The sequence below is a fragment of the Zosterops lateralis genome, assembly GCF_965231275.1.
Source record: "Zosterops lateralis genome assembly, chromosome: 16".
Classification (NCBI taxonomy): Eukaryota; Metazoa; Chordata; class Aves; order Passeriformes; family Zosteropidae; genus Zosterops; species Zosterops lateralis.
In genome coordinates, this window is record NC_139776.1 from 15,516,947 (window position 1) to 15,544,062 (window position 27,116).

Here is a 27,116-nt window from a genome sequence, read left to right on the forward strand (position 1 = left end):
TGACAGAAGACAACAGAGTCAATTAAATTTGAAAATATCTTATGTTGAATAAACTTTGAATACATGTCAACCACCATTTCCTTTGCTTTTTTGACCCCTTACAACTTTGAAAAAGGCACCCCTGCAGAACATCATCCCCCTGCAGAACAAGACTGCAGACCCTGGGGAGGTCTGCAGATCCCAATGGAGGTTTTTCTCCTCCAGAGCAGGGTTAGCAGGATGCCTTTTATCAGTTTCAGTCACTAACATCCTTGATTCAGACTCAGCTTTATCATGGTTCTTGGTCACTTGGGCTTTCAGTCTATCAAAACCACCAGTACTTTTGTAACTCATATCCTTCCTACTGATAGTAGAAGCCTGTATTACTTATTAGCTTCATTAATTTTCTGCCTCTCCAGGCAGAATCTTCATTTCTGTGTCTTCGATTTCTTCTTTCCACTATTTCCAGCTTCCCATGATGAGTATTGCACCTTCACCTTCCCCTCATGTTTCTTTAGGTGCTCAGGTGTGCTCTGGGCAATGATCTCCAATGCTTTTCCAGTTTACAAGAAATTAGCTTTCTTATCAAAGACAAGCCAGTCCTTGATAGGAAACAGTGATAACTGTTTCACTCTGGATTAAACTCTTGCTGCATTACTTCCATTCCTCTTCTCTCTCCTGACTACTCATAAATTTAGTTACAAAGCTGAGTGCACTGATGAGCATTTGAAGCTGTTTAGGTCACTTTTTATTCCTGATGAAACATACAGATACAATGTTCTCTTCCTCATGCTGTAGTATTACTATGTGATCCTGACCCACTGTATTCATTAAATATCCTTGTAAAAATACATTTAAAACAAACCTGCTTTTCAGCATTCTTGCTTGAAGATAATCATTCTCCTTACTCCCACCACAAATTGCTTCTCTCCCCAGCTGAAAAAACAGCAGTTTTTAGACTCCCTGGTTTATAGGTTAAGTTCAACTAATTAAAAGAACCAACCACCTAGCAAAACCTATAATTCATTTAAAATGAATTAAATGAATTATAAAACAGCTTTCTCTCTGCAGTATCCGATCCTGTGCCTGTCCAATTGCTTGGACCAAGACTAGAGTCCTACCAAACCAAATCCAGATCTGAGATTTAGGAGTAATCAATCTGTTTTACATCAAATAAGGCAAGAATTCACAATTTTTTTCCCTCATGATTTTCATTTTTCTCCCAATATAGTTTTACATATCAACAAGTTTACTCACTTGTGTAGATGATTTGACAGGAAAAAGGGGGATCATCATTACAGCCTCTACGTACTTTGCCACAATACAATGTGTCTTTTAATTCTAATTTCCAATTCAGTATCAGGATTAGTTCAAATAATTTAATTATTCCTCCATATGCTTTACCAGAACAACAGAGGATGGACTTCAATTGCAAATATACGCCAAAGGGAAATGGAAAAAAATCCAATTAAAAAATAAATTAAAATTCCAGACACTTTTTTTTTTTTTCTGAAAACATCAATTTGCATCTTTCAAGAAGAACAGCTGGGAGCTCCCCCAGCACAGAAAGCATGTCCCAAATACTTAGGGCCCCCATGCTGCCCAGGATGGCTCAAAGATAACAGATGGGATTCAGCACATTTTCACAGAGGTCTGACATACAGCATCGGGACACCCAGAAACATTTTAAAGAAAATTTAAAGAAACATTTTAAAGAAAAGAAAATTAAAAATCCCTGATAGTGTTGCTAGAAAGCTTATTTGATGGCAACTTCAATCCATTACAGGTCTCTTGACAATTAAGTGCATTATTCCTAGAGGCAAACAGAATGCAGTATCTCCAGCATCTCTGTTGGGAAGGGGAACAGAACTGAAGGAACATGGACTGACACAAAAGGAGTTTGACACCAGGGTCTGCAGAGCCAGATATGATAGCTAATCTTTATAGCAGCAAGGTTCAAGTTGTTCCATCCACAGACTAAGGCCAAAGAATGAGGGCACAGTAACATTAGAGTGGTTAGGGCCAACTAGAAATTACAAACCTCTTCTCCTGTGCACTCTCAGAACATCACTTGTATTTCAAAGAGCCTGTTTAGCTCTCCTTGGAGGCTTGGGGATTTTTTTGTGGTTTTGTTTTTGTTTGTTTTTTATTGGGTCAATGCCATTGCTTACTATGTTAAGCTTATTTCTTATGTTGTCTTTCCAAGTTCAATTTTCTTCTGGATGGCACGTGCTGAGTGATAGATCAAGGAGTCAATGAAACCTGCAACTAAAAGGAAAAAATCAAATGGATGAAGCCAAACATGCCTCAAAGAGACAACAACTCCCAAGGAAAGAAAACACAAACCCTGCTGTCAGAGGAAAGGAATCCCAGGTCCACCACAGAAAAATGTTCTGCCACTGCTGCTCAGAACAGTAAAGTCCTCATCGCCTCAGGACAGACAAGACCCAGCCTGCAGGACAGAGCTGATCATGCTTCTCTAGAAAAGATCTCTTTTTCAGAAGTAAAAGAGACAGGCTGAGTCATGTGTGTTTATTGATGACTGAGAAGAGTTTGGAGAGGACACTGATGTGAAGGACTTTATGCCACATTGTTGCCTTGACTCAGCTTGCAAAGGGCATGTTTCCCATTTCTTGCTCATTTCACAGCAACATTAAAAGTACCATATGCTGCCCTTGAGGGATGCCCTTTACTGGAGATGGCAATGTAAACCCACCAGAAGAAAAAACAATACAAACTGCTGCCTTTAATTCTTTCTCCAGTATTTTCCCCAAACCTCTCCAGCCCTGAAGAAGCCTATTGATTCAGTGCTTGTTTGTGATCACAGAAAAAAAATGAGTCTACTGTGCCACAAACCCTTGACAACCAAGATTTTCACAGGACTGGAACCTTGAGCTCCTGCCAAGGAGGGAACACAAAGGCTACTATACATTTCAATATGATACAAAGCATTGCAGCTAAAATGGGAATTGAATCTTCTGTTTATTACTATATAATATGGAATTATTGGACTAAATATTAGGTCTTTGAGTAATACTACTTCAGGTCACTCCTTTGTTTTCCCTGATATTATCTGTACTTGTGGAATCAATTTGATACTGTTACATGAATACTATTCAAGAGGTGACTTTAGAATAGCACAGAATCATCTAGGTTGGAAAAGATCCCTAAGGTCACAGCATCCAATTGTCCACAGCACTGCCACGTTCACCACTAAACCATGTCCCTAGGTGTCACATCTACATGTCTTTTAGATTCCTCGAGGTAGAGTCACTCTACCACTGCCCTGACCAGCCTGTGCCACAGCTGGATAACCCTTTCCATGATGGAATTTTTTCCCCTTATACCCAATCTAAGCCTTCCCTGGTGTAACTTGAGGCCATCTGGTTTTGTCCTGTCCCTGTTAGAAGAAGAGACTGACCCTCACCTGGCTCCAACCCCTTTTCATGTAGTTGTAGAGAGCAAGAAGGTCCCTCTTGAGCTTCTTTTTCTCCAGGCTGAGCACTCCCACCTGCTCCTCATCAGACCTACATTCCAGCTCCTTCCCCAGCTCCATTCCCTTCTCTGGACTCACTGCAGCACCTCAATGTCTTACTTGTCATGAAGGGTCCAGAACTGAACCCAGGATTCAAGGCACATCACCAGCGTGCAGCGGGGGACAGTCACTGCCCTGGTCCTGTTGGCTGCACTATTTCTGGTACAGGTAATTGGCTTTATTGGCCACCACTTGATTTGATCTCTAGAATACAGAGAGTCTGAGCGTGGTGTATGGCAGCAAAAATGAATTGGCTGTCAAACCTAGTCAGTACTAAAGGGCACTTGAATTTGTCATGAAAGTAATTTTGAATGATTTTTCAAATCAGAGAGATGAATAGGATAAAATTTAATGCAGACAGAAATTCTGTTTTAAAGTATCAGGTTAATTGAGCACTGTGATAACCTCAGATGATGGGAAAACCTTGCAGATAAAGGTATGATGTTATAGGTATGTGATACAGATGTCATGTGATACAGAAAGTGGCTTCTCAGGTCCCTGATGACATCTTCAGGCTGGCCCTTAAAACCCGTATCTCTGACTATGATCACCCTGGATTACTACGTGATTAGCTATTCCAGATGCCAGCACTGAGAGTGAAGTGCAGATACGCAGATGGATTTGCAGTAACAGCCTCTCCTCACAAGACCCCATCTAGTTCTTGCAGAACACTAGCTGGAGCTCCTATGTCTGGGAGCACAGTTTGATACCTTTAAGCTATATATTACACTCATGGCAACCTGGGTTCACAGATTTTACTGGCTTTGGCTCCACATGAAAACAACTATATGCTTACAGAACCGAGCTGGCCAAGAATGCAAGAACAGACACTTTCATACGGTCTGCGAAGAACAGTTTTGTTTGAAAATAAAATGTCCTGTAGAGCAGCAAAATTAAATATTATGACAGGTTTACAGGTCTAATGAAATGCTGTAATAAGTCTATATCATCTACAGCATCTTGTAAGCCTCCAGTGGTAACTTCAGTCTGATGCCACTCCTGTGGCTCTGCAGAACATGGTGTATTGCTTCCTGAAGGCTGAAATCATCTCTCTTCATTGAACAGGGATTTATTACTAGACATGAAGACTTCAGAAGGCATAAGACAGTAAATGTTTACACTTTAGAAAGCAAAATAATTGAAAGGTGCTATACCTGTAAATATGCCTCCAACAATGGCACAAACTCCAGTGAGAAAGTGAGTAAAGGACCTAGAATTTGAACAACCAGCATGAACTCAGATACCAATGTCAGGTATGTAATAATTAACTAATAATTATAATAATGTTCATCATACCATCTAAGTATGCATTACCTAAATATTCACAGCTGACAATTCTCAGATTAAAGAATTAATTAACCCCTATTGGCTACAGAATGGAGTTTTTCACTGTTACTTTTAGTCAGCAGCCTTAAGAGGAAGTACTGAATTTATAAACTTAAAAGATGGGCTTTTAATTCTTAAGATATTATTCATTCCTACTCAGTGAGAATGCACAGTGGGTCATGTGACACAGTAACTAATTCCTAAGCACATGTTAATACACTCTCTGTCCCTCATTATGAACCTCAAAGATGGGACAACTACAACCCCTTCCTTTCCCTGCAGTTTGCATGCTACCCGTTAACCCAGAGAGAAGAGGTTCCACATTGGCTGCCAGATGTAGAAAAGCTATAGCAAATGCTACAAGGAACCAGTTGGACTGTGTGGGTGCTGCTGGTAAAATAAGTATGCTCTGTAAATCTAGTTTTCCCATTAGAAGTCTGAACCAAGAACCATTATATCACACTTCTACTCCTTCCACCACTTTTCCTTTTCCATCTTGATACTGGATTACAATGCTTCACACAGTCACAGAAAAAACCCAATCCCTAACCAGGGTTCACATGGAAAGGAAGGGCATCAGTGAGCACCTCTTCCTCTCCACTGGCTGGGAAGGGGTTTGGCTGAATTTCCAGTATTTGCACTGTCATGTCTAAGTGAGGATGAAGTTTCAAGCTATGCAAAATGACAAAATCAATGAAAGATGAATGAAATAGAATGAAGTATCTCTTACCTGTGTTTCTCTGTCAGCTTCACCATCATGGGCGAAAGCTCATACAGCACAAAGACACCAGGCAGACCCTGGTCTCCCAGTAGCCCATTCGCTATTTTCTCATGTCGTGTAACTGAGAACTGGTTAGTTCTTACCACCTACCAGGAAAAAAACACAGCAAACGTTGTTTTGCTAACAGGCATAGGAAAGACTACTAATACATGAGTTCAATGAACCACATCAGCATAGCCCTGTCCATGTGGGCAGTTTGACACTGACTAGAGAGAGTTATAAAGAGCTCTATCAAGATCAGGTATTTGCTGTCAGGTCTATTTTTACTATAGGCTACCAGTTATAGTCACAGCTAGCCCATAGTATAAGGAATGCATCACACCCAGGCTGAACTATTTGGTCTCTGCTGGCACACAATGGCATAAGCTGCCCCTCTCAACCCAGAGTCTATGTCATCCTCTACCAAAATGCCATCCTGCTAAGCATGCTTCAGGAGACAGCATCGATGGCAGAACACCATAAATAAGGATATAGGCAGAAGAGTGGAGAAAGACAGAGACAGCCTATCTTCACCATCCAGCATTCTTCTGTGCCCTGCCATTCTTCTACACGTTGTTCATACTAGTTCTATTCTTAAAACAATTAAACTGGGTTTCTGTAAAACGAAATTATGTTCTACCATCCCTACAAAGTTATCTGACACAAATTACAATCCAAGCTGATTGTATCCTGGTTTCTTTACCAAATTCCACAATACAGCCCCTGGTATACATCTGCAACACATCTGGATCCACAGTTACTGTCAGCATCAAGAATATGAGAAGAAAGCGAAGACTTTCACTTGTCAAAGTAACAGGGAAAAAGGTACTTACTTCACCATCTACTTTCCTATACACAGTGGGGACCACTTTGACAAAATATTGAAACATCATGGAAGCTATAAGCAAAGACAGGGAGAGGCAAAATTAATATCCAGCAATAAGCTGGAAACTTTTCACTGACAGATCAAGTAGACAGACACAAACTGGTTTTGTTCAACTTGACAGGGAACATCTTTCTTCATGACAGCTGCTGGAGGTCTTCAAGGAGAGTAAAGTTAAAGTCTGAAATGTGTCTTCCTTTTGCCAAAGTGAATCTCATTTCTGCTCCAACCAAAACCAAAACTCGTGGAATTTTGGCCTTGACTAAATGGAAAATCTTCTACAAACTTGCTATAGTTTTACCAGTAAAACTAGTTGCAAATTTGCAATTTCCAGGAAAATTTCTTATTTTTAACAACATAGTCCTAAGAAAACATACGCAGGTCTGAATGAGTATCTCATATCAACTTCAATTAACATTGCAGTTTATTCCTGTAGAAGCATGGCATTTATTGTATCAGAAAATGAAAAGGAACATCTGGACCAATGAAGAAAAAAATAGAAGAACCCCTTCTGTTGCCTCAGACCAGCCTGTTCCTTCAGTACTCTTAAGGATAACACAATGCAAGAAAAAAAACTATTTTCTATGAAATTTCGTAGAGAAGATTATTCATCCATTTCTACAGGAGAAGTAATTCTTGCATATGGTATCTTTAGCTGCAATAAACATAAATTTGACCTGCAATCTACTGCTCCTACTTCTTTACTGGAGCACGTCTTCAGAACAAATTCTTCAAGAATTTACCAACTGGTTCCCTGAGGCTCAGGATGAAAAGCTAGAGCTTATGCAGAAATTTACCAATCAGCTACAGGTCCTCCCTCTCAGATAGTTTGTTATTCCACAGAATAACTACAGCATCATAATTGTATTGAACATTATGATGCCTTTTATTTTTTTTTGTACATTTTTTAAAATGCCATCCTCTGATTTGGGTACAAGGATCAAAATCAATGGTAGAAAACTTGAAAAAATGGATTCAGGTAGGACTGACAATCCTATCACCACTTCAAAGCAAATTATTTCTTTCTCCAAGCTTTATTACATACAGCTCCAATTACGTTCAAAGACAAATTCTTCAGACTTCAGTGGATCTAAAAACCAAAAACCAAAACCTCTCCAGTGGCATGTGAAGGACTTTTCATAGAAAAGCAGGCTTGTGGAAATAAAATCGTGCACAGCAGCAGCATGAGGAAAAAACTGTTTTTCATTCTCAAACCAGCAAATCTGGAGCTATCTAGAAAAGATCAGCAATATTTCAACTTCACTGCAGCTTTTTAAGCTCTTGCTGTTGGGTATGTCAAAGTCAGGCAGACACCACAGCTCTCCAGCAACTACCTTAAGCCTTTTTTCTCTACCGGGCATTTTCTGGTTCTCTCTCACTGCATGTAGTAGTTAGAGAGGGCTCTCCTTGAGCCAAATCTGAGGTAGGCCTTTAATAATGATGTGCTGTACCTGCTGTTGTGCATCCACAAACACTGAACAGAGATATCTTTCAGAAATGTCACAGAATCCAAACATATTGGCAGATTTCTTCCAGGTGAGTGGAGACAGCTGCTCCAGAAAGAGCACAAGGTGGAGGAGTCACATTTCACATAACACTGCCAGGGTTTTTGTTAAAACTGGGAACTTTGGTCCTGATCTCCTCTAACACTTATTTATACAGACACTTAAAAAGAGACTTCTTTCAGGTGGCTTTTACCTTGCTGTGCAGTGACGGCTGTCCCATCCAGAGGGTTCACAATGCCTGGATAATCCCTTCCAAATGAGAGATGTTTGATATAGTGCGTCATATTGATCTGAAATGGAAATGCTAATAACTCAAACAGCTGCACAGCACACGAGGGGTAAGGTAAGGGGCCTGAAGTTCATTATTTGTGTATTTTTCTGAGTGTGGCTCTAGAATAGAGACAGGTGCTCCCTTTCTCTGTGCATCCTAACAGTAAACTCCAAAACATTTGCTTTTATTTTTTATTCATATGAGATTTCAAGACACGGAATTTCTCCTCCTGCTGGAAATCCTCAGATGTCAGTGCCCTTTCCTCCCATGTACAGAGCAGGCCCTCCCACCCACTCCTCTCCCTGCCAAAGGAGCACATGCTATCAGCTGCCTTGGAGGAATAGGTATGAGCATCATCTGCTTTCTGCCCAGCACAAGGTAAACTCCAACAGATCCAGAAGCAGTTGTGACAATATCAACCTTAATAAACTGTGAAGAATAGATTAATGAGAAAGGCAGGCTCAGGAAGAAAGGCACAGGCTTGACAAGCAGCATGTAAATGTCACAGAATGTATTTCAGAACCCTCTGTGAAAGCAGGACCCAGGTTCTGCTTAAGACTCATAAAGCCAAATGTGCAGCAATCTAGAATCTCATTGTGGCAATGGAAAGGAAATCTGGAAGGAAAATAGACTAAGAGAACTAGAACACTGTCTTAGGAACACTTACATTGTCAAGTCCGAAGCTCTGCAGATCGTGAACTGTAATATAAAAATAGTTAACAATATAGTTCACACTGTCGTAACAATAATATGTCTACTATACTCTAGCAATAAGGGAGCTCCTTTCTAAAGGAGCTCTGAATGACAATCTAAAATGGCAAGAAAATGCCTGGGTTTCTCTCTTGCTTGCATAGTAGGGTGTGCGACAGATAAAACTGCTATAATACCCCTCCCTGACACAGAGCCACTGCTAGAATGAAGGCAAGTAAATTTAATTTGGAGTTACTTTAGGTTAGGTATTCAGTTCTTACCTGCATATATTCTTCATCTAGCACAAAAACAAGATCCCGGAGGCCAGAAAGGAAAGCTTTGCTGTTAGCCACACATAACTCCTCTCAGTAATGCAGAGGCATGACAGATCTAAACTAAAAACCGAGCAGAGTACCTGCTTTAATGTAACATGCAAGTGCCCTTAAAAATCATCATCATCTAAGTAACTCTCAGCACTCTGCCTATCAGCCCTGCTACTGCTGTCCACAGGACATACTGGGAAAGAAAAAGTCTTTGCAGGGATGGCCTGAGCAGAGTATTTACAAACCACTGGTAGGGCTGCAGTGACTGTCACCAGTGCTGTGATTTGGGGAATTTGGCCTGCCCCATTTCTGCTCTTCCCACATATAGCAATGTGACAATGCTGGCAGCACCACATACCCCTAGAAGGCACCTGGCAGAGATATGGGCAGTTGGAGGCAATAGATATCTCTTAGTTTGCTACTCAAATGACTTTATGCAATATCAGAAGCATCAGTCTCAGGATGAACATACAAATTACAACTCCATTTCAGTTTCACTCCTACCAGGTTTATCCAAAGTCAGACAATCATCAAAGAAGCCAGAAGCTGTGGCCATTTTAACAGGTAAATTCATGTGCTCAGGAAGGCAGACCTCACCTTTCACTTTAGCAATGTAAAACACAATTCAATGATCATGGGCTATTACTTTAGGAGCTAATGGGGTCAGATCATCAAGTATCACTACATTATTAATAAAGATTAGAAATGCTGCTCCCTGGAGAGCCTAGCACAAGACAAGCTGCTGTGTTGATTTGGCACAGCCTGGTTTTTGGTAGCAAGGAAGAGCCACAGCAGCAGCTTCTGTGAGAAGCTGCTAGAAGCTTACACCATGTGCAACAGCCAATCTCTAAGGGCTCTGAAGATCGACATGCTGCTGGGCCAAGTAGAGAGGTTGGTAATGCCTCTGTGATAACTTAAGAAGAAAACCAAAACAGTGTGCATGCAGTTTTTTCCAGAGGCACCACAGCTGTTGCCATCCTGGCGCAGAGCGTGGTGAGCCTTGCATGCCTGGCTGCCCCTAGCCAGCCATGTCACAGGAAGCAGGGCAGGGGCAGCAGCTTCTCCTTTCCAGCGTCCCACATCAAGAGAGGTGTTAATTGTGTCAGCACCACGGCAGCTGCCACTGTCCACTTGGTGGTGGAGGGGCCGCATGGCCAGCAGCAGAAATATGGTGAGAGACTCTCCAGCACAGAACCTAGATGAGATGGACCTCTTGGAGCTGCGGGATCCTGCAAGAATCTTTGAATTAGCGGAACTTGTTATCAAAAGTACCTATGAGCAGCAGTTTTTCTCCTAATCAGAGAAGAGGAGGAAGTGAGGACATGTGAAGGAGAACAAAGTGACACCAAGGTCAGTGGAAAAAGAGGGGGAGGAGGTGCTACAAGTGTCAAAGCCAAGATTCCTCTGCAGGCCATGGTAAGGACTATGGTGAAACAAACTGTCCCCCTGTGATGCACGAAGTCCATGGGGAATGCAGAGATCCATTTGCAGCCCATGGGAGAAGTGCTCATGGCAGAGTGGGTGGATGCCAGAGAAAGGTGTAATCCAGTGGGAGACCTGAATAGAAAGAGAGGGCCTGTGCTTCCAGAGATAGCGAAAGAGGGTCCTTGCTTCCAACCTAGAAGAGCCTATTCTTAAAAGACTGCATCTCGTGGATGAGTGGCATGCCACAATAGTTTTGGGAAGACGGTTTGTCCGTGGGAGGGACTCAAGCCATCGCAGAGGAAGGACTTCTCTCCCTAAGCACACATAAAAAGATCTTGGGTGATGAACTGACCAAAACCCCCACATCCCCTCTCGCTGCACTGTCAGTGGGAAAGAGGGAGCTGGGGGAAAAAAGGTGTTTTAAAGGCCTATTTTACTTCTCATTATCTTTCTCTGACTAAATTTAATAATAAATTTACTTTATACCTTTGAATTTTAACCTGTTTTGCCCTTAAGAGTGTTTTCTCCAAGTCCTCATCTCAACTCATGGGCCCTTTGTTAATTTTTTTTTTCCCTCTTTGCCCAGCTGAGAGCAAGAGAGAGTGAGCAAACAACTTTCGTGGCGGCCTGGCGTTTGGCCAGTAGCAAACCACGACAGCTGCAAAGCTAAAGATCTGTTTTGAACTAGCCTCTCCTTTAAAACACTGACTTGAGTGTGTTATGAACTCTTTCTTTTCAATTAACATTTTTCAGTAAACCACCAGAGGCTATACTTGTATTTATATAAAACCCTTAATAAACCCAAAGAGATATGCATGCAAAAGAGAGAAAAGTTAGAAAAGGAAATGCTAACCTTAAAGTACACTCCTCCTAAGGCTCTGATGTAGGGAGAGGTCCTTGCATTTCGCAGCTAAATGCCCAGAGACTAAGACTGCAGTACTCAGAACTAAGGCAATGGTTCTGCATTTCAAAGAGCTCAGAGCTGCACTGGCTTCAGATACTCCTTTTGCTGTCTCTGACTGAAGCGCAGACCTGTCACTGCCACTAGCCACAGTGACAGCACACAGGTTTGTGTGCCTGTGCTGACAACTGTATCAATGAACTTTAAAAAATAAATTCCTAGTAAAAATTTGGAAGTATGTGTGATGGTGGGCAGGGGAAGGAAATGAAAGAAGTGGCCCTGGCATGATGCTATGCTGTTTTTCTTAACAGTTACCAGCAACACCAGGCTGTTTCGTGCTGCACTATTATTTGCACTTAAGTCAAGAGTTCTGTGGCTTAGCTGCCAGTGAAAGTCCTGTTGACTTTTGTACACACACTAGCAGGCTATCCTTCAGTTATAACAAAGTTCCACAGAGATCTTGGTTTTAGTGGGTCTGCCTTTAAATGGGACCTACATGATTATTTTTGTGGATCCTTTCTAACTCAGGCTATTCTACGATTTCATACCACCAAAGAAATAGAACTTAATTTGTCCCGCCAGCTTTTGCTCCCACGGCTCATTCCTATCCCACCCACTTTTCAGTTATGAGCCATCTCAGACTGCAAAAGTCTGAAATGCATGTCTTGCTTTATGTGTGGCTATTCTTCCAGTCAGAACAGCTCCAAAGAAACGTTAATCCCACAACAACACTGGTACAGTGATGCACAGAGAGGCAGAGGGATGATCCTCCTAGTAGCTGTGCTCCTTGAACCCTTTGCAGGATTATGGTGTTTATCAGCTTTATCACCTGGGTAGTCACACTGAGGTATTGATTTAGAAGAATTAAAGACTGTAGTCAAAATAGATAGTGCTGAGATAATGTAGCTAGGACTTCCCTTTTGCTAACAGAAGCCAGACTGAAGGAACTGATAAATCTTAGAAGGAACTGATAAATCAGGGAAGCTGTCAAACTAGGCTTTTGCATCCTGAATAATCAATAGACAATACAATCATAAATCAAACAGTCCTGGAAAAACCAGGATTTAGCTGTCACGAACACTAAAGGTTAAAAAGTCAAGGGAGGAAGACCCATCTTACTTCATCATTTTGGGACCCCACCCTATAAAAAAGACCACCGACCCATTTTAAAGAACAAACTACGCATGCTTGATGGCTTTTTGGGCTAATTTCCATACGAAGCGGGGAATGGGAGGTACCAGAATTATGAATATGCATTTGTAGTTTGTGTATTCAATATTCCTGTACATAAAAGACCCTGTGATGATCTGTAAATTGCGCGTGTGTTTTTGGGAGCGATCCCGCACGCTGCCCGGCGTCGTAATAAACATAGACTTTCTAACTTTAAACTGTTAGAGAGTCTTTGTCCGTCATAGTTGGATATTGGTATTAGATCAATATCCATAGTTTTTTAATAAATCAACACGTGTTAGTACATGTGAAGTTGTACTGAAGACTAGTGAGCATGACAAAGCTTACAGGAATAGCACAGTACCAGAGACATCCCAGGGCACCACTTGGTAAGGACATTAACTAACATGTTATATTAGATTTACATTGTGTGTGACCCCTATTAATAGTTATGGCTATTGAAAACAAAATGTCCCCAGAGTACTCTTGCTATGCTTTCCACAACTAAGGAGCTTTTATAAAACTCCTCTCCAATAAGTGATTTATAACTCTGCAGTAGAGCAGTTCAGTTTCTAAAACAGTCTTTCACCAGCCCACAGGTTTATTTCTCCTTGATTGCTGATGATTATGCTAAGCACATATGTACATACATTGCAGATACATGTTTATCTTAACATAAACCAGCAGGCTTTTTAGCCAGCTAAGATAAGGAACTGGACAAGGAAGGAAAACAGAAGATCTTTACAAGACTGTCTTCTAGGACCAAAGACTTATTTCTGAAGAAACAAACACATTTCTTTGCTTCCTTAACCATGCCTAACAGGCAAAATAAAGATACCTGTTAAACATCTTAAGTTTGTCAAGAACTCTGTCTGCTTTATAGAATCAAGATTTCTTTGTGGTTTTAGTAGCACAGTTTTAACAACCACTGTCTATCTGAAGAACTCTCCCCATCCTGCATTTCTGACCTGAACAATCACAAGGCTTCCTTGGACTTCAAAATTCAGTCCTTAACCCTTAAAAGAGGATTTAAAGCACTTACATCCATTCAGGACTCTGTCAATAAACATGTGAAGGTTCCAAGAAACCAAAGACTGCCACCCAAACACATTGCTCCAAGGTGAGACAGGACATCGCTTTTCAAACTGGGGATTAATTTTATGGAGGAAGATACCTTACAGGAGCACAGTGGCAGAAAGATGGAAGTGGCATTAAGATGTGTTGTGAAGAGGGGAATGAGACAGGGAGCAACACAGAAAATGTTGCAGCTAAGAGAAGGAGTGAGCAAAGCTGAGAGTCTGAGCCCTCTGCAAGATGTTACTGACTTGAAATACCACATCTCAACCTGCAACTGCCATGAGTAACTTTAGAAATATCCAGTGGTTTGCTAACCTTGTAAAAGTTCCTCATGGATCAGCTGGCTTGGTACATGAATTCCCAAGAGATACTCTCTAACATATTGTACAGATGAGATTAGGTGAGATAATTCTCTCATCTGACTTGAAAAGGCAGAAGTTGCTCTAACATGTCAGCACGTTCCCCTCAAGCACATTAGCTGCACAGTGCACCTAACATTTGCCATAACGTTATCTCCAACATGGAGATATTAAAATCATTTAAGACGAAGATTCTCAACCTTTTCCACATCGTTTACCACAGAAGAATGACCTGGCATAGCCCTCCTTTTCACTTCCTGGAAATCTCAAATCCCAGCCTAGATCAACAGCTCCTTCCAAAGGAGATTTATGGGCTCAGTAAATAACAAAAATTATGTTAGTTCTGTAGTTCTGAGGGAAAAAAAAAAAGGATACAGCAACACCTAATCTCAACAGCATGCACTGGGAAAACAAGCAGAGCAGGAGAGAAAAGAGCAATATTCATATCCTTACAAAGAAACGACAAAGAGATTCAGATAGAGTAGCATTTTAAGTTCATATCAAAAGGAGAAGAGTAACATCTGTGCTAGTGTGTTTTCTAGGCCATATAAAATGACCCTCTAGACAGCTAACAGACTGATATATGGTCAAGCAATTATTTAAAGTGTAACAGAGAACTCAAAATGCAGTAATTAATCACCAAAAAGAAAAACACAGTGAGATGTGCATATATGTTAAGTGAGCTCCAAAGCAGCATGCCAGACAACAGTACTGGTTATATTTAGATTCTTTTTCAGTCAAAAGGTAAGAGAGGTCATTTTAGGAGCAAAGCTATTCAGAAATGCACTCAAGGTTTATATTTACAACACATTAACATTCAAAGCTGGGTAACAGGTTTTTTATTCTTAATCAGTACTGTGCTATTTTCATCCCACCTGATGCATAGAGAAAATGACAAACCATGAGACTGGTCTTTCTCATTCTGTTGCAAGATCCAACAAAGGTGAATACCAAGAAGGTTCGGGAGCAGGGGAAATGTATGTTTGAACAGCGTATCTCAAAGCAAGTTAAGTAAACTCCTTTTTTGTTTGTTTCAAAAGCTTATTCATTTGTATTCAACACTGTGCAATATATGTATTTAACACTAATCAGTAACTATCATAGACTTACAGGGCCTTATAGTCTTATGAGCCTCTGAATCCTCCCCACAGCAATTCTGATCCTCTCTGCTACATCTCTGCTGGTGCTTCTATGATAGCATGATTTTTGGTATGAAGAAAAGGCTGCTCCAGAGGGCTACTTGACAAATGTTAAACATTCCAAATAACTGGTACAACTTGAGCTCTGACGGATGATAATGAAGTGGCAGATGAAAGTGTCATTTTTGTTGTCTCCAAAACAGACTTGATATAACTTGAAAACAGTTTGTTCACCATAAATGCATGAGACCTTCCATCTTTCAGCATCTAGACAACCAAACTCTGATAAGAGGTCACTAGTGTAAAAAGAAAAGTCCTCAGCAATGCTGAGGATGAAGTAAGACTCTCAGTGTTCAGTATTCAGTATGGGGATAAAAACAGTTCCCTAACAGACACTACTTTGGGACAAAAGTTAGTATGAGCTCATACATTCCTCCTCTATGGCAGGAATAGTGTACAGGTGATAAGAGGATTTGGATCTCCTCCATGCTGAACTGGTGTCCTGAGGGAGACTGAGTCCTACTTCTTTTTTTTTTTCAAGAATGTTGCTCTGCAGGAGAAGAATTCAGATAAGCAACTGTTACTTGTAGAGGCCTGTGCAATAGTACTAGGCCCCCAACTAGATGAGCTATAGACAGGAACAAAGAAGGAGGCTGAAGTCTCTGCAGAAAAAGGAGTTAGTGTCACTTGCTCTTTGCTGATATTGAGAAGGTGCCAAGGGACTTGAAAAATGACAACCAGTCTGCAAAGACTTGGTATCTTTTCAAAATTCAGTAATCAAAACACTAAAAGGTATGTAAAATAAGAGAGGCTATTTGAGGTCATCCACAGTGTCCAAGGATGAGTTCAAATAGGTTCTGGCTGTCAATCTCTAGCACAGAAAGAAACAAGCCCTTCCTTAAATACATAAGCAGAACACTAATGAAGATGTACAACTGACCAGTGGATCTGACTCCTAGAGAGCTAACAAAGCCTCACATCTTTCTAAGCAAAGCTTGGTGGCTCCAAGTAGGCAGCACCTTTTCCAAGACCTTCATCTTCTCAAAGAGCAGCTTATCTGTGTTTTTTCCCTTCCACAACCATCACCACAAAAGAGGATGAAAACAAACAGTAATCTCTCAAAAACAGCATCTTCAAAGATAACTTTGCTTCTCCAACTGACATGTAGGGTGTAAGAAAACCACAGCATTTGGACCACATACAGACTGCTTCAACCACAGAAATTGTCACAGTCAGTGAGAGTGTGTTCAGGATGCTGGAGGCTGTCCTTGCAGATGCAAAATTGAAAGAGAAAACTTCACTAAAACTTGAAGCACACTGCATAATCCAAACATAAAATCTCAGTTTAGGATTCAAAGCCTAAACAGACAACAGTAAAGCAACTCCAACTTCAGCAAGAACCAAATGATTAAGAAAGGTTTGAGGCTATGCTGCTTAAAACAGAAGACTCTAAGTATCAGTAATGTTTTACTCTGGTCTCCCTTAATGCAGGAGAGCCAAAACTACTAGTTTCAGCGTTAAGAATTCTGACTGGAAGTGCTTCAGTCCTCCCCACAATCTCTTTCAATCCTCCTCCTAATGATTTGGGATTTCTCAGTGCAACTGAAAAACAAATGACCATTTGCAGTCAGTATGACATTCCAGAGCTGGGGGTCTTCTCTGACATTGCCGATGTCACATCATGGTGCAAACCTAAAGTGAACAATTTTAAATGTTTCAAATAAATTGGGATGAAAAGCAGCATCACTGCTTCATTCAAAAGCAACGCATTTCCAAAGGTTTAGCTTGGATTCTCAGGGAACATGGGATGTGAACAACAGAGATGGAGTACCTGTCCAAGTTCAAGCATTGTATTTATGCACTTGCTAATAGGCAATTAAGCATTTTACATGGCACAAAGGCGTAAGATCAGCCACGTGAATCATCCTAGACAGGACAATTCTGATGACCTGAGATTAGGAATGAGTAGCAATACACACTAAAATATACAGTAATGATGAAAACTAGATAAAATACTACCTCTAGTAGTAAAGTGCTCAGCCTCTAACGGAGAGCTGAGAACACAGACCTTATGCAAATAAAGTTATATATAACTGAAGTTAAATAACTAAACAGAAATAAAATTGCACCTTATACAGTGCTGTCACGTGTGTCATCCCCTCTTATTCTACTTTCTGAAATAAAGCCATTTCAACTTGCTTTTCCACAGGAAAGAAGTTACAGTTTCAAGATGTTAATACCAAGCACAGGACAAAAGTTAGAAGCTCAGATCAGGACTACATTTGCAGTCAGATCTACAAAGTGCTGCTTAATAGGACCCTTGACACTGTCACAGTGATGCCCATGCCCATTTCCTGGCTGGAGATCTATGATACAACAGGAAGCCTTAGCATAAGAAGAGAGGAACAGTGCAAGAAACTGAACATTTGATATCCAAGCTGCGGTATTTCAATGCCACCACAAAATAAAAATCCAACCATCAGCCGTACAGACGTGGTACAGACTCCAATGGGAGGCAAGAATAATGGTGCGGTACACTGAACTTTCCACAGTACTGATATTCTTCACCCCCATATTCTCTAATGATTCGTATCAGTAGGGAATAGAAGGAAAAGCAAAAATATGTCAGTCATTAGAATTCTGTATCAAGTAGGTCTAGTAAAATTATTTAGTGACTTGTTAATGTGACTTCCAACAACAACAGCTTGGAATATTCAGACTTCTCTTAGACATGCAATTTCATGCCATGTGACATTCTGTTAAGTGGATTAACAGAACTGCATGTTAATGCAGACTTTACTGAAGGAATCAAACACCTCAAACACCTAAGTTCTTGTCTGGAACTATGATCCAAATGAGAGATGAATTCTGGAAATCTCATAGAACTCTATCCTCTAATACTAGTCAAATTCTTTATCTGTAATTAAAGGGAGAGAAAACAAAGGATTATAAAGAAAAGTTACAGTGAGTCATGTACAAGAAAACAACCATGCTCTGAGCAGTCCATTTTCCTTATAGGTCTGGAAAAATTCCTTGTTTGTTGGCTAGTGACATGAAAACACTGCAAAGGAATAGGCTGGGTAAAAAGGAAAATCCCACTTTACACATAACTAGGAAAGCAAGAGAGAACAAAAGGAAGAAAATCGTTAGGCTCCTGCATCTCATGCTTAGCCTGGACCTTAATTCTGGATGCGGTCTGGTACCTTCAGACAGAGCTGAACAGAAAGAGGTTCAGAGAAATCTTGCAAGGAAGCTCAGAGCTCGAATGGCTTCCACAAATGACCAGCTTCATAAGCTGTGACTCTTCAGCAGGGAAAGATATACGCTGAGCCCTGCACAGGAAAGGCCTATGATATGCTGAGGGGCAACGAGAGCGGGAAGCAATCACACACTCTTTTTCCATAGACAAAGAGGAGGCCATCAGATACAGTCAGTGGGAACAAGCACATGAGTGGATGAAGTTGGCAGTAACTACACTACCCTTTTGGATTTTATCTGTGTTTTCCAACTGAATTTTTAATTCAGCTATGCAGCACTTGTGGAGGACATGGAATTAAGAGAGCTATCCTGACCTCATCCCCTCCTCTCTGCACACAAAGTACCTCCTCTAAGGCAGAGACATGTAATACAGAGATGCTTCTCCTTAACATGTATGCTGTGACTTTGTTGATCTTGGCTGTAGTACAGTTGTTGTAGTGATAATTTAACCACACAAAGCAAGTTTTGCCACAATAAGTGAAATATTTTCCTTATTACTAACAATCAGTATTGTGGGGAAAACCAGTCTTTTCTCATTAATGCTGTTTGTACAAAAGTGCTGCTTCTGTGCTCAACAGTTTGTCAGTTTTTCTCCGAATACACCGGTTTCTCTCACATTCGCATTCTCCCAACCTTAACCTCAGTGGTACAGATTAAATTGGAGTGAGTGATAGAAGGAAAAAATACTGATTTGATGTGTGGACTTTTCACTGGGTAAGGAATTGGTTGGATGATCACATCCAAAGGGTAGTGGTCAATAGCTCAATATACAGATGAAGTAACACGTGGGGTCCATGTTAGGACCAGTACTGCTTAATACCTTCATCAATGACATTGACAGTGGAATTGAGTAGAACTCAGCCTGTTTACAGATAATAACAAGCTGAGTAGTGAGGTTGATGTACTTGAAGGACAGGTTGCCATCCAGAGGAACATGTACAAACTTGAGAAGTGGGGAGAGTGAACTTCATGAGGTTTAACATAATCAAGTTAAGGTCATGCAAGGTGCTGCACCTGGGTCAGGGCAACCCCCAGTACCAACACAGGCTGGGGATGAACAGGTCAAGATCAGCCCAGGGGAGATGGAATAAGGGGTGCTAGTGGATGAGAAGCTTAATATTGGCAGTCCAGAAACCACTTGCATATTGAGTTCATTCCCTGCAGCATGGGCAGCAGGTGAGAGGGAGGGCTCTATCCCTCTATTTCACTCAGGTGAAACCTCACCTGCAGAGATACCTCCAGCTCTAGGAACCCCAGCACAGGAAAGATGTGGACATGCTGGAGTGAGTCCAGAAGAGCCCACAAAGATGCTCCAAGGGCTGGAGCACTTCTGCTATGGAGAGAGGCTGGGAAAGCCTGGAGAAGAGAAGGCTCTGGGCAGACCTGAGAGCCCCTTCCAATACCTAAAAGGAACTATAAGAAAGATGGAAACAGACATTTTAATAACGCCTGCTGTGACAGGATGAGGAGCAATGTTTTTAAACTAAAAAAGTGCAGATTCAGACCAGATATCAAGAAATTGTATATGTTGAAGGTGATGAGGCATTTGCATAGGTTGCCTAGAGAGCTGGTGGATGCCCAGTCCCTGGGAGTATTTAAGGCCAGGCTGAACGGGACTCTTAGTAACCTGCTCTAGTGGAAAGTGTCCTTACTCATTGCACGGAGATTGGTCTACATGACCTTTAAAGGTCTCTTCCAACAAAAACCATTTCATGATTTTCTAAACTACCACCGTTGTTCTGGCCATGCTATATTTATATATATACTCAAGAAAGTCCTTCACAACTTTAATTTTACTCTGAAACTCATGAATAGAGGAAAATATCCCTTCCAGAGGTAGCAGTAGTCAGGTTCTGGACTGAAAACTTTACTTGAGGTTATCTGACTGCAGAGCAGCAAAGTTTTGCTGAACCGAGAGACTGCCCAGAAATATACTCTGCCAAGTTCTTCCACACTCATGTGGTAGCACCCCTAGAAACCAGTTTTCTGCTTGTCCATGACAGTTCTAAACCAGTGTAACAAAACTTCAACAATGTCCTCCTCACTGAAGCAGTGATATTGTTATTAGAGACAGTAGTGTGAAGATGTTAAAAGAAAATGGTCAGACACACTTGAAACCAAAAGGTTCAATAAGCAGGAAAAGAAAATACTTTACCATGTACATGAGACTGTTGAAAACTTTTTCCTGGTGCAAAGTGAAAATTTCCAGCTACCTGCAGGAGAGAGTAACCTTTCATTAAATGGTCTGAATCTATGTAAGTAAAGCAGTTGTACTGGTGTTTGGATTTTTAAGATTTTGTTTACATAAGACAGACACCAACCAACTAATTTTCACAGGTGACAGTAGAAGCACACATTATCCTAAGAGAGTTATATGAATTTCCCATGTTCATTACAGGCAGTGATGCTGGAAGCCATAATTAAATACTGGTAACATAAATACTGATACTGATTGTGGATAACAGTTGTTCTATGCAGATTATTTAGTGGGCATAAAAATGAGAAGAAGAAAGAATTAACTCCAAGTAGGGAACTGTCTGGTCCTTCAGAAAACACAGAACAGTTTCAAAAAAAAGGAGAGGAGAAAGTGAGAGTGAACACTGTAAGAAAACATAACAATAATCAGCAGTGATCCAATGTATACACCCATGAAAGTAACAGCATGCAAAAATAAAGCACTTAACCTATCAAATCCCTCTCCCCAAAACAACTCAACCCTCAAAATATCTGTGAAAGACAAACTGGTAAGATTTCATCCTGGAGTCGAAAAGGGATATGGATATAAGGTGCCAATCCTCCCTGACACTTACTAGCAATCAATCAATTACAAAAACACTCTGTCCCAGAAGATGTGAATGTTCCAAATTCACATACTACATTACATCTTCAATACCTAGGGAAACCTACGCCTTATGTTAACTGTAGACCTGTTGAGAATGAAAACAGGCAAAATTCCAAGTGCCTAAAAATAAGCCCCAGAAACTTCCCCAGTGACACTCACACTTGGACCGTTCCTACATCCAGTATTCCCCTTCTTGGTCATCATATATTGTGAGAGAGGGTCCCGTAACGGTTCAATACCTACGATGATGCTCAAATCACAATGTCTGGATTTGAGAATACAAGGTCTACTTTCTAGAAATAAAGACTGTGGTCTCTAGGAAGAATACACAAGGATTAAAAAAAAGAAAAAAAAAAGGAAAAAAGAAGAAAAAATAAAAACCCAGAGTTTGAAGTTAAAAAAAAATAGCCTGAGACTGACTTCTTCTAGAAAGTACTTGGGTATGTAATCTGTGTTTCTGTGGGAGTAACCTGCAAAATGACAAGTTACATAGTTATCTGGTGCATCTTGTGTATTTTCATACATCACTTGCAAAAACCACCTGAGCATTTTCAGCCTTGACAACCAACTCAGCCAGCCTTGCTTCCACTGTTTTTCTAAAGGAGATAACATTTCACTCTCTCCAACACCTCTGCGGGCGAGCTGTTGGTTATTGCTATCTCCAGCACCCGCTTGTGGCCTCTGATTTAAGACCGAGAGGGCAGGTGACACAATTCAAGCTCAAAGCTCTCTTCTCCTCCAGAAATCTCAGCAAAAAGACTCAGTACCCATGTGGGAGGAAAAGGGAAACTTCTCCAGCTACCACGACTTTCTACCAGCCCACAAAACACAAATCAGAATTAGCCTCTTTCCCACTGCTCTTCCTGACTGTACTCCTGAACCCCATGACAAGCACAAAGATGTTGCTGATCCCAGAGTTTATTTAAGCACTTAAAGCTGGAAAAGGAGAAGAATGCCCCAACTCTGTCTTTTCACAGTCCTTACCATCATGCAGCAGGTTCACAGCAAAAGCTCTCTCACCTTGTTGACCTCTAGGAAACCATACACTTGGCAGCCCTCATTCTTCTGTTCTTGCATTTTCTGGCTAAACCCTTCCCTCTTGCACTGCTCTATGCTATCTGGGTTCTTGAACGCCCAGCCTCTCCGCCTGTATGCTTCTCTGACATCGTCACAAGTATTACAACACCTGCAAAAAGCACAAGCACCGTCTTACCATCTTTATCATTGAGAAGAGATGCTCCAGCTCAGGACTTGAGTCCCTGATGGATCTTCAACAAAGTAACAACACAAAAACATTGGGGACTGGACCTTGAAGAGTGGACTAAAGCTCCTGAATGAGAAGGAGCTTCTTGATGTGCCTTTTGATGCTTGGAGCTGAGGATACAGGCTGTTTGAATACAGGAAATATCGGACTGGAGTCTGAAGAGGGCTTTGCCTGGCCATTTACACACCCAAGGCAGCCCTTGGCAAAGAGATTTGCCACATCAGTGTCCCATAGCTATAAGCAGTCTGGACCTTCCTCATGTGAACAAAGCATCTGCCTGTTTCTATTGCTCCTTTCCTCTGTTTTTAGGCCAAGACATTGGACTAAAGGGGGGCTTAACTGCAAACTTTCTTTGTACTTTTCTACCTGTGGATAATACCTTGGTTACCAGAAAAAAAAACCAGGTTTCTTCTGTGCTTTCATGTTTTGCTGGACATGTTGAAGGAATTCTTGATATTGAAGGCAGCAATTATGAAACCCTCAAGATGAAAACATCTTGGGGAAAGGACACAAGTTGACAGATAGGACAAACCAAGTTACCATCGACCCAAAAATAGCCAAGACTAGTCCAGAACCTATACGGAATATCATGGATTCATTCTTACAGTAATTTCCTGTTAGGAGGAGTGAGAAATACAGAAACATCTGTTTTTTGTGTGAGCCAGAGATGTCTGGTCTTTGCTCCTGTAAGGACGCAATGCCAGCAGCAGAAGTGAGAAGGCAAGCCCAGGGCATAACCAGGTTTTACGTCAAGGTAGCTCATGGAACAGTGAAATTGTTTCAACACCTCCGCTCTGGACACCAAACACAGAAAACCTCTTTGTCTGCTGAGATACAATTTTTGTACTGCTTAAACAGGCATGTAGACAATCCAAACAACCTACAGAGGCACCTTTTCAACAATCTTGAGTGGAGCTTCCAAAGGTATAGCCAAACCACAACACCTCTTACCACTGAACATGTGCCTAAGAGCACGATTTCATTGCACAGACCTTCACAGACATTTGGAAAAAAAATGGATATAACATACCTGGATTCAAGTGCTAAGAAGATAGGAAAAAGGTGTAAAGGTTACCGAATGTCCTCTGACTCTGCCCCATAACAGCTCTCGCAGCGATCAGCATCCAAAGAACTTGGATCAAACACTTTTTCCTCTTCTTTTCCCAGCTCTAAGACAAAAGAGGATTCAAAGTGATGAGACACATCTAGAAACTCTGCCTTGTACTCTTGTTCTGTTCTATGCATAATGAGTGTTCCATACACAATGTGCCGCTGCACATCCTGCACCCAAAACCCACCCCAAATGGTATTTATGTAGCCCGCTGAGGTGTGAAGTAAGACCAACAAGCAGCATAGTATTTGTCCTCTTGAGAACAGCCTCCATGGAAAGAACTGGCTATCTGTAAATCTTGCTAGAGCATCAGACATTACTTGCATAAAGGCATTGCTAAAATATGTCTTAAGTAAACCCAAACAGTACATTATGAGTGATACAGGACCTGCTTCACAACACGCAGAATAGTTTTTGTCCCCAGACAATAATTTGTAAAGTCACAACCTGTGGTAGCTGCTAAGTGACACAGTGGTAAAAACGCTACCATCACATTCCTATGACAATTGGAGAAACCCTTGTGCCTGCCAATCATTCAGCTCTTGGCTTAGTTTAGCCTTTCAATATCAACAACAGAAATGTTAAATCTAAATTGATACGAGCTAAAAATGTGGTCATGTTGATACACAGAACTACACTGACTCCCAGAAAGGGAATAACTAACTCATGTTTTGGAAAGGAAAGGCCAGAACAGTATTATGTGTGACTGAAATGCTTTGTCAGAATCCTTTCTGGTTTGTATCAATGAAAAAGGATGAGTCATAACATGTAAAAAATGTACACGAGAGGTTTATGTAGCCAAGGATCACTTATTATAACTTGCAAACAATAGATCAACTCACGTATATTTATCAGGTGTGCATAAACACACACAAAGTTAATGGAGTAAGGTGCAAGTTCAGGCTTAAAGGTTAAGTCACTGAAGTCTTCCCTAGAGAAAGGCTCTTTCCTTGAACCACATAGTCCCATTTGTTCACCCACTGTGATTTAAAGATACAACCAAAGCCAAGTTTTGCAAGAACAGCTGCTTGATTTCTAATCTGAAAAGACTGTGCAACTTTATTCCTCAAATGCATCCATTTACCATAATTTCAGACGGATAGGGCAAAGACTTCCCTGCAAAAGTACTGATGTAAGAGTAGATCTTATAGATCTGCATGCTACAAGGTTGTAGCATTAAATCTGTTCAATGTATTAAATCTATTCAAGACTTTGTGACATTTAAACACTCTACAGCAGACACTTGCCCCCACAAATCTCAAAACAGGCATACAGTGGAAAGACTAACAGAGCATCCATCCAGGACAGGCAGAACAGCATCTTACCATGTCTCTCAGCCTCTGGAGTTACACGATTGCCAGCTTTATCTAAACGTTGTTTAAATAGATTGTGCTCTACATCCAGCTGCTGCTCTCCTGCTACATCCATTGCATCAATGCTCAAATCTGAAACCAGTGCACAAGGAAAGTGATCTATAAACATACATTTGTTATGGGCACACTGAGCCTCTTGAGTCCCTGCCAAGGGCGAAAATTATCATCAGTATTCAGAACGCTTACTCACAAGCACAAGGCATATGTGGAAAAATAACATCTACATTGATCTTCAATTTATCTCCTCTTGATTTGTCAACATACAATTCTGGATGAACCTGGGAACGGGAAAAACAAAGTTCCGTTTTACTTGGAAGCAAATCAAAAAGCCCCTTTCCCTCAGTTCTGCGGCCCAGCAGCTGCTTATTAAGACAGAAGAGATTTGCCAGACAGCTGAGCTACTGCCATGCACAGCCCAGAGCATGCCATTTTCAATGCTGTTAAATAACTGGGTGATCTCTGAAGGTGGGGAGGGAACAGGGGCTCAGCGCTTGCTTTCCTTTCTTGGTATGGCATGTGGCGTGGTGCGGCGTGGCGTGGCTGCTCACAGGCGGGACGCCACTGGCATGGGAGGGCAGCCTGCTCCCACTGCCGCGGCGACAGGCCAGGGTACAAAAAAATACGGCGAACTGCGAGTCTATGGGTGACGAAGCAGCTGCCTAGGCAGCCCAAATGGGCGGCCTGGAAGGGGCAGAGGCGAGGGCCCACCGGCGGCTCTGAAGAGTTGTCCGCCGCGAGTGAGAGGCAGTACCGGCGGGCTGAGCCCGCCCCATCGGCGGTACTTACCTCCTTGGTTAGGTAGTACTGCAGCTCCGAGAAGAAAAGCAGCACCATGATGAGCCCGCTAACAGCCGTCACTGCCGAGGAGACGAGAACCACTATCAGCCCCGCCGCAACCAGCCCGCCGCCGCCCCGAGCCGCTGGCGAGAGCCGGGCCCGCTAAGGTCCCCCGGCCACTCGCAGCCCGCCCCCCTTGGCTCACCCAGCGCTCCTCCGCACGTCTTGACCCGAAAATCTTCCAGGGTTTTAGGAAAAGCGTCGAACCGCTTAAGCCGCCACAAGGACTCCATGACACCGCGCGGCCCGGAACCGAAGCCTTCTTCCGGTGCCGGCCTTGCCCTCGCTCCCGGGCCCGCCCCCGGCAGAGGGCAGGCCTCCGTACCCGGGTCAGCCTCCCCGTGCCGGGAGGCTGGAGCTGGACGCTGGCAGCCTTTGGAGAGCAGTGCAATTGCTCCCCGGGCCGGGGGTGGCGGCAGTAATGCGGAAAGCAAAGCGTCTCGGCAGAGTACCAGTGCTTTGGAAGAAAGAGTGGAGAAAAAGGGAAGGGAAGGGAAGGGAAGGGAAGGGAAGGGAAGGGAAGGGAAGGGAAGGGAAGGGAAGGGAAGGTCTAATTGTATGAAAAGTATGCTGGACTTTCATGGCGTAAAGTTGACTGCTACTCATATGTTTCCAGATCAGTTTAGCAGCTTATCTGTCAAGTCTTTCTTCAAAGGGACAGATGTGTCTGAAGATAGTAAGCCAAGTCTGCTTTTTTATGTATCCAACACCAAAAAAATATCACTGGCACCACCAGTAGCTCATCACATAAAAGCCACAGAAAAAAACCCAGTGAATACTTGTTTATTTTACAAGCAGGTTTAAGAAGGATGCACAAATGTGAAAAGTCACAGAAAGTACTAAAACATCTGGAAGAAGCAGAATGTATGAAATTAACCATACTTGGCAAATTCTTCCCCAAATTTCAGCACAGGTGGCTTTTTCTTGAAGACTCAAGAGAAGTATACTAAATCATAGTTCTCTTCTTCTGACCAACGAACTAGGGTGTTCTGTTTAAGATAAAAACAAGAAAATTGTATCTGAAACAGCATACTAATATGACATCATTTGTCTATAAAAGAAATACATTAAGTCACTTCTGTCATCAA

General features: G+C 41.8%; 1 protein-coding gene across 2 annotated transcripts; it reads right to left on the reverse strand.

Annotated features, from left to right (window-relative positions):
- ERGIC3 (ERGIC and golgi 3) lies at positions 1 to 26,305 on the reverse strand. 2 transcript variants are annotated; one of them, XM_083873274.1, is made up of 14 exons: positions 26,174 to 26,305; positions 25,978 to 26,048; positions 25,382 to 25,469; positions 25,144 to 25,263; positions 23,783 to 23,876; positions 22,464 to 22,629; positions 20,757 to 20,814; positions 8,927 to 8,958; positions 8,182 to 8,278; positions 6,434 to 6,498; positions 5,571 to 5,707; positions 4,669 to 4,724; positions 2,151 to 2,247; positions 5 to 915 (listed from the first exon to the last, which is right to left on the reverse strand). In XM_083873274.1, exons 1-13 carry the CDS (start codon positions 26,259 to 26,261, stop codon positions 2,168 to 2,170), a joined length of 1,152 nt encoding a protein of 383 aa, XP_083729400.1. In that variant the 5' UTR covers positions 26,262 to 26,305; the 3' UTR covers positions 5 to 915; positions 2,151 to 2,167. The 2 variants fall into 2 exon arrangements, with proteins under 2 accessions (XP_083729399.1, XP_083729400.1); XM_083873273.1 differs by having other exon boundaries at positions 1 to 2,247.
- Positions 26,306 to 27,116: the final 811 nt, after the last annotated feature.